General features: G+C 39.6%; 1 protein-coding gene across 2 annotated transcripts in view; it reads right to left on the reverse strand.

The window, feature by feature from the left end:
* EIF2B3 (eukaryotic translation initiation factor 2B subunit gamma) overlaps nucleotides 1-12,276 on the reverse strand; it is a 96,278-nt gene that overhangs the window by 76,442 nt on the left and 7,560 nt on the right. For both annotated transcript variants that reach the window (XM_077182450.1, XM_054638454.2), the window contains exon 3: nucleotides 1,155-1,314. In XM_077182450.1, coding sequence (XP_077038565.1) covers nucleotides 1,155-1,314 — 160 coding nt within the window. The remainder of the gene's footprint in view (nucleotides 1-1,154; nucleotides 1,315-12,276) is intronic.

Below are 12,276 nucleotides of genomic sequence, written 5' to 3' on the forward strand. Positions count from 1 at the left end.
CCTTCAGATAATCTTGTTTATCCTCACAGACCTCCTCACCCCCACCCTGTGTGCTCAGAGCTCACATGCTGGGAAGCTCTATGATGTTTAACCACAGACCCATTAGTTTACAACTCCTGAATGCTCAACTCTCCGCTGTAGCAGTGCTCTTGACAATGTTTTATGTGCCATTAGCACTTAGATTGCCTTTTCAAAAGTAGGGGAATTAGAGCTGTTTGAGAGTCCAACTACTAAATGCTTTCAGCCCTACTAACCTTACACGTTGCTCCAGAAAAATCTTCATGCAGAGCCTAAGAAGTTTTCTTTTAAAAACTTATTTCCTCCACTTTCAGACAACTGTTGGCTTGCATTTCACTCCTCTCTCAAACAGTTTGAAGCTACATTTTCTTACTTGTATTCCAGTAATGCCTCTGAGCTTTAATCAAGGACCAGGTCCCACTAAACTGCCAATAGTTAAGGCTCAGCTTTTAACAGATATCATTAACAGAAAATGAGAGGTATAGTGTGGGAACAACTGTGTGGTATTTAGTACTTTTAGCATATAAGTAAAATGGGTATAATAGCCCTGCTCTGCCTTACAGCAGTGTTGTGAGAACAGATACATTAAAGATTACAAGGCACCAAGATATTATGGTAAAATGGACAAGATAAGCATCTAATCAGCTCCTTGAAATCAGTGGGAGTTTTCCCTAGCAAAAGGCTCCTGGATGTGATTTCAGAAGAGTAATTCACTACATATTATGAGAGGGGGGAATTTCTAGAAGTGCTTGTTACCCACCTAGTGCCGGTCCCTACAGTCAGTGTAAAATTCCCAGCTATAATCTGGCTGATGCGTAGTGCTCTTGAAAAACCTAACGGTTTTAATGTTCATATGTAACAAAAATTCAGAGTTTCATCCAAAACTCACTGAAGTCACCTGGAGCTTTTCCCTTAACTCTTGTGAGCTTTGGATCACAGCCTGCAAGATTACACGAGCCTAATACTTAATTCTGAGCTGGAAAAAACCAAGTCACACCCTCACCAGGGAATCTGAGGAAAAATAGGGTATCTGTGCCTTTTTTATTTCTTTTGCTCTGGGACTGATAACTAAACATATCATACATACCAGTGGTTTCTCTGTAATTATTAATAAATATGTATTCCTTCCTACATACCTGGCTTTTTTTTCCCTTTCTGTCCTGGTACCCCTTCTGTTGGTTCATGGGCTTTCTTCATTAACATGGAGAGAGAAGCATCATGTGTTCGAAAGAGGTCCACAACTTTGTATAAATCAACATCTGTGATCAGATCGCAGCTCAACACCAAGACATCAGTCTGTCAAAGAAGGAAAAAAAAAACAGCAAACCTTTCAGAGACAGAAATTACCACATATGGATTAGCATTTGAACACCCAAAACCAAATACACACTTAACTTTTTTCTTATTTTTTAATTTACCACTGCCAAAAATAGCTCCTGGTTTTTACCAGTGCACTTTTCTTGAGTCCTGCTGTTATTGTTGTTTGGTTAATGCTTATCCAGATCTGCAGCATATACAATATGTGACCATCTGAATTCTCTTCATCTGCTTCTAAGGACACAGAAGCCATGGCTTTCAAAACCAGCAAGAAATTCTGCAGTTATTTCAACAGCTACTTTTAGTTATATAATGAGGTAGAAAAAAAATCTTTCTGAAGAACTCTTTTTAGCTGAGTTTGCATCTGGCAACAAAGTGCTGGAAAAGATATTTAAACTATGTTATTTTATTGGGGGACAAAAAAAACAAAGACTATCTAGGATGTGATTTACTCAGTAATTGCACTGCGATGGTGGGCTCAGTTTAGAAATACATTTCCTAAAACCAGCAATACTCCATATTAGAAGGAAAAAAAAAAAAAGGATGTTAGGTCCTATTTAATAGGAGGCTTGTACTTTATTTTGATCTCAAAGGATTCCTAAATCCCTTATGCAGTTTTTAAGAGAACTGCTGCACAGGAACTTTATCACATATTGAGCAGGACATAGCAGCTTCATTAACGGTGGACAATACTAATATAATCCACCTAAAAACTCTTATTTAGAAAAAAAGTTCCGTATTTCATGGGGGTTGTGAGATTTGCTGCCAAAAACCTATGAGTTCAGCAATTAACTTAATTTAAACTAATCCTAACATAATATTTGTGCAGCATGGCTAACACAAAAGTAGCAAATTTCCACTTTTTGTTAACGATCAACCTTCTAAAGGCCTCTCCAGAAGATAGTGTTTCTTTTCTGACAGTTACCATTTTCACTTTCTCTGCTGCCATTTTCCATGCTAAGTCTCCCTGCAGTGTGACATGGCTGCCTAATTTTATCTTTTTAAAAGACAATATTTAATGAGAAGGGCATTAGACAATACTTAGAAAAAACCTGAGTTAATCCATGGAGGATCGATCAGTAATTCTACTCTTACTTTTGAAAACTATCTTGGTTTAAAGCAAACTATTTCATGACTGACCTCTCATTCCAGAAAGGTTTATTAAAGAAAAGCTTGCTTTTTTAACTAACATGAGGAGATTCCACATTGTAATTGTGATTAGCTGAGGTCTGGTATTTACATTATTTGACAGGTTCTCCTATAACTGCTAGGCAGTTTCATGTGTTTACCAATAAGGTGTTGGAATTCATCATGTCACAAACTGTTGGAGCTGCTGATTTGGCATGCTGTGCAAAAGGTCAAGCTCTTCCATGTTCATGTGATTTGTCCCCACTTTACTGAGAAACACCTGGCTGCTTTACAGGAAGGAACAATCTGCAGGTCGAGAATTTTACACATTCAAAACCCGACTTGCATCACTCCTTTTAACATATTTTCAAAATGTGTATTTTATATTACAGTTTTGCCCAAGGAAAGTGTTTTAATTAGCACTTCTCTAAAAAAACCCAACATGCACACATTGGAAAAAACCCCAACAACCCAAACCACTAAAGTGAGTTGCCCAGCACTCTGGAGCAGCCCTGCTCCAACATTCCAGGGTGCACAAAGAAAATAAGAAAAAAAATTCAGCTTGGTATGGAAGCAAATCTCCCGCTTCACAACTGTAAACTGTGAAGAAACACATATTAAATATCCTGGAAAATCCTGCAAAATTTTCAGATATTCTGTTTTTACAAGAGCACGAATGAATAACAACGTTTACAGAAAAGACCAAAAGGTATTCAAGACCCATATAAATAGACCTGCACTTTTCAAACTCACTTTATAGAAAGAAGAGATTGCCAGCTTCAAACCTAGCTGCATTCACTCCAGTGGTGAAAATAAGAAATAATCAAATGAGAGAGACTGACACCCCAATAGTCTTATACTAAGGAACGACTATCTGGACTTGTAAAACAAACCTTGTAATTATTTCACATTTTACTAAATGCTTTAATCTGTCACTAATGCAAAAACCCAACAAGCATTTCATAGTTCTGACCAGGCTCCTGGGTTTTTTCTCCTCCCTATAGGACAAGCTTTTTGCAAAAACTGAATGCAAGACCCCTGAGGAGCATACGGGAACAGAACCACCAAATGTCTGGTTGCCATCTGTTCTACCCATTTACTCTCCCAATATGTAAATAAACGTCAGTGAGCGCAGGGACCAGTGAAACACACAGTTGCTCTGTAAAGCCCACATTTCTGCCTCTCCTCCTGATGAGCAGAGCAGTGGCCTCAGAAGCACGCTGAGAATACACCATGAAAGGCTCTTTTGGGACTTGACAGCTTCCCCTTTGAAACACCACCCCCCTCATAAATAAAGCCCTCACTGTCTAATGGATGCACTTTTTTTTCCAGTGTACAACTCCTGAACGAATAAACTAATGGCTGAATGAAAAAATAAACTATCCTAGAACCTTAGCAGAAGTGTGTGTTTTTCTTTACGTTTTCGAGGTGGGTGTAGAAGAAAGAAAATAAATGGTAGAACTTGTGGGTTTTTTACATATATACACACCAAATAAATGCAGTGCACCTTTCCCAATGAGCCACTGATACAAAGAAGAGAAGTACATACTTACTACATGCACTCACGTGCTAACAAGGGGTATGTGAACATACTTGACTTCATGAATTATGCAAACGCCTAAGTACACGCACATCTCTTAATGAAATACATGGAACAATGATTACATCAACCCCAAACTATTATACAGACGATAAGAATCAACACGAACTGATTAAAAAAACCCCAGCAAGCACACACCTCAAGCAGAACAACTCCAAAGGAAAAAAATGCACTCACAAATGCACTCTCCACACGCATTACAACCACGGGCAGGGCAAGGCAAAGGTCTTAAATCAAGAAGGACCGTCTAATGGATGGAGCATGAGATAAATACTTGGAATATCTGGTATCTTCCTGCTCTGCCAAACTTGACACATTTTGTGTGCCATTTTGTCTCTACTACTTTTATGACAAAGAGCAGGTCTCATCACAGACCAGGGCTCTGCCACAGAAGCTGGTATACGGAGCAGGTGAAAAGGTCACCAAGCATAAGAGAGCAGCAAATGATTTTGGGTTGAGGAACACAGGAAAACACTGTATTGCTACTCTCAGGGACAGCAGCCTGCCCTCCTGGTAGCACAGCTCATGTTTTTGTGAGCCACAGAAAAGACAAGGAGAATATAATGCTCCTTGGAAGTGTTAACTTGGGCCTTAGCAATCCCTTTTAACCTCAGATTTGCATTCACTCACTCAAATGAAAAACTGAGACTAAGCTACTGACCAGTGGAGAAAAGTGGGATTCTGCAGAGATCATCCCACCTATGATCTGAGTTCAAGAAGATTCTTCTGCATCCCTACTGACTTCATAAATTATTGGAGTTCTGGGCTTTCAGTCCAACCATCCCTGAGTACAGAGTATTCAGTTAAGTCAAGTATGAAAACATGGCACTAAGGTCCCCACATCTCCACTCTACCTTTCTGGCTAACACATCTCCACTCTACCTACTGGCTAACAGCACTTCACCATTAAATGTTATAAACTATAAACTAACTATGTGAAATGGTCAGGTATTAAATAAGTTAAATACTTGATCCAGATAAATAAAACAGGGCAACATAAAACATGAAGAGATTTATACAAAATAGAGAAAACAGTAAGGAAAAAACACTAAAAACCAGTATGTCAACAACTATATTAAACCCAGCACAATATGGAAAATATACACAAAAACAAGACCAAAAAGCAGATTGTTTCAAGAACTCGGATCAAGACAGCCGATTTAAAAATAGAAAACATGTTTTCAATGGAACTAATTCATACCATGGATCAAAAGATGGATGCAATTATATGGTGTAATATACCAGCATAAATAAAAAGCCTTGGACTTTCTCACACCCTGCATACAAAGGCAATGCTAAAAACCCTTTTATATTCAGCAATTATTGCTGGAGCCCTTATGATCAAACAGGAGATGTCAAGGTTACCACAGATAGCTGGCAGCAAATTATGAATTTTTAGTGGTATTTACTATGCTTTTTCTATCAAGTATAGACAAGGGCAGGACCTCACAGCCTAAACTGCTGATGGCCTCAAAAACAGCAGACTAGAAAATGAGAAAACATGTGTTGCAAGGAAACTGTAATATGAACAAAATCAGCCTCAAGAGAAAGAGGAAAACAAATGTCAGATTGCATTATAAACAGAAAAGAAGCAAAACATCCACAAGCAGTAGAACCAGCTTCTTAACAGAACTTGAAACAGAGAAAACACTGAAGCTAAATGTTAAGTTTCTAATTGCAAAGTATTACAGCTGAGACTTTGACAGGAAAAGAAAGAAAATCAAGAGATTAGATATACTCAACCTAAGTTAATACATGCACAAACAGAGAACTTTGCATCACTTCCTGCGGTGTCACCAAACAACAGGGGAGAGAGAGAGGAACAAGTTATAATTACTGCTGGAATTAGGACTGAGTTTTATACACAATAGCCTGGAACTTCACCCACATGTTGCATTAACAGTGGGGTTTGTGTGTAATGCTTTTTATTATTCTAAAGAGTGGAAAGGGAAAAAACAGTTTGGCTGTGGGCAAGCATTTTGATTGCTTGTTAGCATTCTCCAAGCAAAGTCAAAGATACCTCCCAGCAATTGCATTACTCACCACTCTTCAGATCAGAAACTTACATCCAAGGCTTTAAATAATCCTTTTTTATCTCAGTCTCCATTAAGAGACCTCCAATTTCCACACCTGTGACCTCTTTGAAGCTCTACGGCTGTTGCTGCAACTGGAGCAGGGAACCTCATTTATTTTTTGATGTCTGTAAGATCTTGTTAGCTACCAACTGAACTGGCCGCCTTTGGCTGGGAATTCCCACTCTCCTTTTGTAATGTCCTTGATGGCAAGATTCAGAGGGAAATCATGATTTAGTACTTGCTAGCAGACACAAAGCATTTACCTACTCTGCTGTCACCCTGCAGCAGGAAGTTTGCTGTAGACCAGCACCTTCTAAACTATTCTGAGGACAGAGGACAGTGAAGGCACAGAATGTCTTTCAATCTGTAATCTAGAAGCAACCTTTCCTCATTAAAGGATGGAAGAATTATATTTTAAGATCTGTGTAATGTGAAAGGAGCTTCTTAGAGGCTTATTTTTCCTTTTTTTTAAAAAAAAAAAAAAAAAAAAAGAAAACAGGAAAGTCTGATGTGGGAGCCAAGGGAGTCTCTTCTAATTTCCTGGATGGCCTTGAATTCATCAGGTGAGGATATCTTAAGGCAATGTGAATGCCTTCACATACGTAACCTGTCAGCATCACTGTTTATCTTCCCAAAGAAAGCTGCAAGAAAGATGCCAGAAGCTGGGGAGGAGACTTAACCCCAGTCCCATCATATGGCTCATCCTATGTTTTGTATCAGATGGGACCATACAATGAAAACACCATTTTAGGTTATCTTTTCATCTCACGAGCTACCATCCAAAATCAATATTTTTTAATTTACATACATATAAGCTAGGAACAGGAAAGATATTCAAGCCTAGAAGGCATCCTGTCTCCTCCCAGAAGGAAGTCGTGTTACCTATGCTCAAACTGACATGTGAGGTGGAAAAGTGTAATTTACAGTTCTCAGCAACCAAACCTAGAACTATACAGATGAACAGAAGTTCATACACTTATTAAGGATACTTTCAAAGCAGGACATTGATATTATGACACTTACTGAACTGTAAAACTTCTGGTCTGGAACATAAGTTTTCCAATCCACCTTTTTCTCTGGTGTCAACTAAATCAATCTTGTCCTGCTTATACAGTACTCCAAATGTAATTTTCCCAGCTTATTCCTCTACCCCCATCACCCTTCTTCACTGGTTCTGTTTTCTATCACATGAACCACAAGCTGTTTACTGTCCTTTTAAAAGCCTATCCCATCCACTTGTCACGCACTTAACTACTTCTACTGCACTTCAATACAGGATGACAGCCCTAGTATCTATTTGTATCTTCTAAAGGGTGTGGCTTCAGCCTCTGCTGTCTTTATTTTTTTTTAGTAAAAAAAACCTGCTACCCTTACACTTGCAGAACACTGACAGTCGTCATCCTATCAGTATCCTGGGGCACTGGACTGACACAGTTGATCCTATAATGGTAGGCTCTCTCATCTGTCTGAGATCAGGGTCATCTCCTGGGTTTATGTCCCAATCCTGAGTATGTGGTTTTCCCATCTAAAGGCATCCAGAAGCGTGCACTGTGCCTGCAAAGGCTCAGGGGAGCACTCCAGAACCCAGACCTTGCATTTGCCAGCTCATGGAGGGTAAGCCTGGCAAGGTAAATTCTCTCCTGGCTCAATGCAGTGCATGGACAGACCCCTTCTCCACAGGCAGAACTCCAGAAACAAATGGCACTCTCCTCATCACTCCTTTCCTGGAAGGCAGGTTTCCAGGACTACCTGGACGGCAGCACTGCCAGACCTGCTGTGCAGCTGATCTTGGACTCTGCCTCCCATGAACAGAAAGGAGAACGCAGCAGTCGGGCTCCAACCTCAACAGCAGCAGCGCAGCAGGAATTGCTGCCAAAGCCCAGAGCTCAAGCCCAGGCTTAACACTTAATGTAAGCAGAGCCTTAGGCAGTCAGGTGCTGCAGTCATACACACAATAATAATAAAAGTAGTCCTAATGGAGCTCAACCGGCTCAACTTATTGAAGGGAAAGAAGGCCTTTGCCCACAGCCAGCAATCAGCCCAACTGCAGATCTCTCAGCAGCACAACAAAAAGCAGGAATGACTGGATTCAAGGGCTAGGAACCAGTGATCAGTATAGAAATAAAATACAAAGTGGTTTAAGAGGGAGAATAAGTATAACCTGGAATAAAATATCAAAGTATGTAACAGACAATTCATACATTCTAGTAGATGAAGAAAGTCTTGCTATATTTCAGAAACACTTTTGCTAAGTCATCCCTAAGTTTTGGGGCTAACAGACCCAACTAGTGGGTGCAAACTCCCATAAAGACTAGAGGATCATAATGGTTCCTTGCAGTCTCAAACTAGACACTAAATAAAAACCAAAACGTACAAGCATGTGTCCTCAGGAATCATTCTGCCATCCTGCAGCTAGTATCAGCACGATCTTAAATTTAAAAAAAAACCTTTCCAAGGTCAAAACAAGTAATTACACAACATCCAGTTTCAACACTGCTTCAAAAGAAAACCCGAATTCTGATGTACTCTGCAAAGCAGAGGCTCTGTGAGACAGCTCAGTGAAACTGCTACTGTGCACCAGCCTGCACAGGAGTGGAAACCACCTTCCTGAAACCCCATCAGCCTTGTTCAAATGTTGGGGCTCTTCCCTAAATACTTTTCATGCTATGGTAAAAAAAAGCACTATTATAAACTGTAGATTTCTAAACTAATCTTCCACACAGGATCATTTTCTCCTCTAGCACCTTTCCAATTTTTCTAATGGTATTTGGTCTGCAGCAACTGCTGTTGTAAGAAAGATGTTACGAAAACTTCAAGACCTCCACTGCTTTTTCTAGCACTATTAGTCTGCATCAAGAATTTTCATCATCTTCCCAAAGAAGCTGATTGAATTTATACTACAGAAGAATATCTAAATTTGATTCATGAAAAATCTAAATGCACATTTGCTTTTCCATTTTCAGCACAGAACCGAAGAAAAATTAGATAACCTGTTTGGGTTTCCCAGTTAACACAGCATGACAAAAATGCAAAATTAAATTCCAGGCATCCTAAAGTCCTAAAGTCCATGATCTTCAACATGGATTTCACCAAATTAAACAGTGACAGAAAACCAGTGCTGAGAAGAGTGACAGTCTCTGGGATAGCCTGTGCTGTTCACAACACCACATTCCTATTATCAGTGTTACACAACTGTACCAAGCTGCAAAACCAGACACAGAGGAAAACCCTCTCCAACACAATTAAGTCCATGGGCTGACGTTTGACATCTCCTTCCTTCCACATTCCCCAAAAACTGGAACTAGGTACTGAGGCTCCAACACACAGATCAGCTGTGTCTGATCTGAACAATTCCATTTTCTCTTTCAGGGGAAGATTATCACCTGCAATTATATCTTCTTTGGACATTTTTCTGGAAGAACATTCCTTTCTTGCTGCCTACAGCCTTTTTTGCTTTGTTTCTAGGCTGTGGGATTTCTACTTGTGTATCTTCCCCATGTCTGGATCTTAACAGATCTTCCCTCATAGAATGTTTGGGCTTTTCATGGCAATTGTGGGCATTACAGCTATCACAGCTATCCTTAAAGCACAGTAAGTTATTTACACAGGGCAGCTGTATATATTTTAAATAGGGAAAATGAACGAGGATTTACCAAATGAACACTATTATTTACTCCCCAGAAATGAAAACTAGTAGTGGCTGACAAAACCAGGAAAATATTTTTACCAGGATGCTTTTAAATAAATTACTTCAGCTATATGCCTGGGCAAAGAGCTTGCTGTGTCTGCAAGTAGAATAGGCTGAATTCGTGTAATTCATCAGAAACCACAGAGGGCCTAAATGAAAACACACACTGTAATACAGGAAAAGCAATGGCCATTAACTTCTACATGGGAACAAGAGGTATTGGTTAACATAATGAGCACAGGCCTGGAGTTCCCAGGAGTATGAAAAGGACATGCAGTGGGAGATGCAACAATTGAACTGACAGGCATCTCAGGTCTGTCAATGACTCTTCTTGCAAAACACCTAAGGTTTTGCAGTCTCTATAATGGAAGGCATCCTCTTTAGTGGACAATGGGCAGAATAGCAAATGCCCTAATAATCATTCTTGATCCAGCTTTCACAGCTAATTGCCTTATTCAAACTTCTGGTGTTTAAGCCATTATCCATAGCAAACCTGGGCAGCAAAAGAATTTAATTAGCTAGAGTCTTCTAAAGCTGAGTAACATTAGAAAAAATAAAATAAAACAACAAACAAACAAAACCCCCCAACAACTGCTGAATTCTCTCTTACCCTGCCAGAAAAAATAATGATCAGCTGAAAGTCCTGAACACATTCCTCAAGCACAGAGTCAGGCAGTGGTGTATTGTTCCTCCCAGCCACACAGCCTGAGCACCTGCCCATGTAGCTGCTTTCTACAAAGACCATCAGCTCTGCTTTGGGAATGGGACTTGGGCATGCAAACCGTAATAAATGTTTAAAAAAACAAAAATAATGTTGGCCAGTGCCTTCAGTCGTGGCAGCTTTCAGTAAGAGGCAGAGAGAGAGAAAAAAGATGCTAGATACCCTGTGAACAGTCTTCTGATACATCTGCTTTCCTTACTAACAACATTGTTAAAGGCAGAAACAGAAAAAAAACCAAGACAGCATTTTTATTTGCACTTTAAACACTTAAGTAAAAAATGTTTGCTGTCAACTGAGCTGGAAGAAAAATATTAAATTATTTTTACTACTTCAAAACAGATTAATAGAATATTTAGTTCAGCCTTGCTATTATATAGACCTTGTCTCTTACAAATGAATTTCATTTGGGTTTTTTATTTCCACTGACAGTACAAAAAAATACATAACTCTCTATTATGGGGACCTAAATTTTTCTTTCCATGCTCACCAAACTCTGCTCAGTCGTACCAAAAGGATTCAGATTCCATCTTCCAGCCGTTCCAGCAAGCTTCCTTACATCATGTGTTTGGAAAGGAGATTTTTCAGCAGAGGAAGCGGAGCGCTTCGCCGTGCTGGCCAAGACTCCACGGATCAGTGACCCTCAGCAGCACACGGACCACCACCGTGACATCACACTTTCCACAACACGGATCCCAAAGATGCACATTCCAAGAGAATCTGGAGTTTCAATCTTTGTTTATTTGCTCAAAGAAAGTTGGTTTTTCTTCTTCTTTTTGGTAGCTTTTTAGGGTTTGTTTTGCTTTGCTTTTAAAGAGCTATATTACTTTGTAATCTTACTTTTTGAAACTGAGAAAACCAGGTGGACCACCTGAGATGAAACATTTCTCTCACAAGCACTCAGCAGTGATAGCAGCAGAAGGCAAGCTGATTAATTCACAGCATATTATTCAGGGCTTCCATTAACACAGCTAAGGGCTCATCAAGGGAGGAAAATATGAAATTGTTCCATTGCTGTTACTCTGCTGGAACGCCACATTTTAATCACTGTCTGGAGTATAGTTGAGCGACACAAGGGAGAGAAATGCTTAATAGAAGATGAAAATAATACAGACTCAGTGAAGACAAATGTTTGATCCAGGCACACCCAATCCACCCAAAACACAGATTCATCAGTTAACCAGGTTTTTCAACCTGCTGCCTGGAGAGCCCCAGCCTGGGAGGGGTGCCAGACAGCAGCTGTGTGGGTCTGGTAAAATTTGGCACAGGAAACAAAATGGTCAAATATTAGAGATGCCTAAATTTCAGAGGAGCTCATTTGTAAACTATAGTGACACCCCTTGCCATTTATTTTTTTCATCAACAGTAATCTACAATCCACAAAAAGGGCTTTAGCAGCCTGATGAATGGTACAAGCAGAAAGTCACAGAAACACAGTCGTCAAAGGGGTTTCCTGAGTCAAGAGTTTTGCCTCCTGTCATTCCAGCTATTGATTTACTCAGTTTATTTAAAAGCAAACAAAACTAAAACAAAACAGATTCTCATTCAAGGAGGAAACTGAGGGATTCTTATCTTGTTTACACCTGGAAAACTGTCTCACAATCACATTTTGCTCTGATTAAAACTTTTCTGTAATTTTCAGCCTATGTTTTCTCACAGCTAATTTAAACCCATTTATACTCCACTCTGAGTATCTTATCTTCTTTTCTAGTGTTTGTCCCACATTTGATAC

This window comes from Agelaius phoeniceus, chromosome 8, assembly GCF_051311805.1.
Source record: "Agelaius phoeniceus isolate bAgePho1 chromosome 8, bAgePho1.hap1, whole genome shotgun sequence".
In the NCBI taxonomy this organism is placed as follows: domain Eukaryota; kingdom Metazoa; phylum Chordata; class Aves; order Passeriformes; family Icteridae; genus Agelaius; species Agelaius phoeniceus.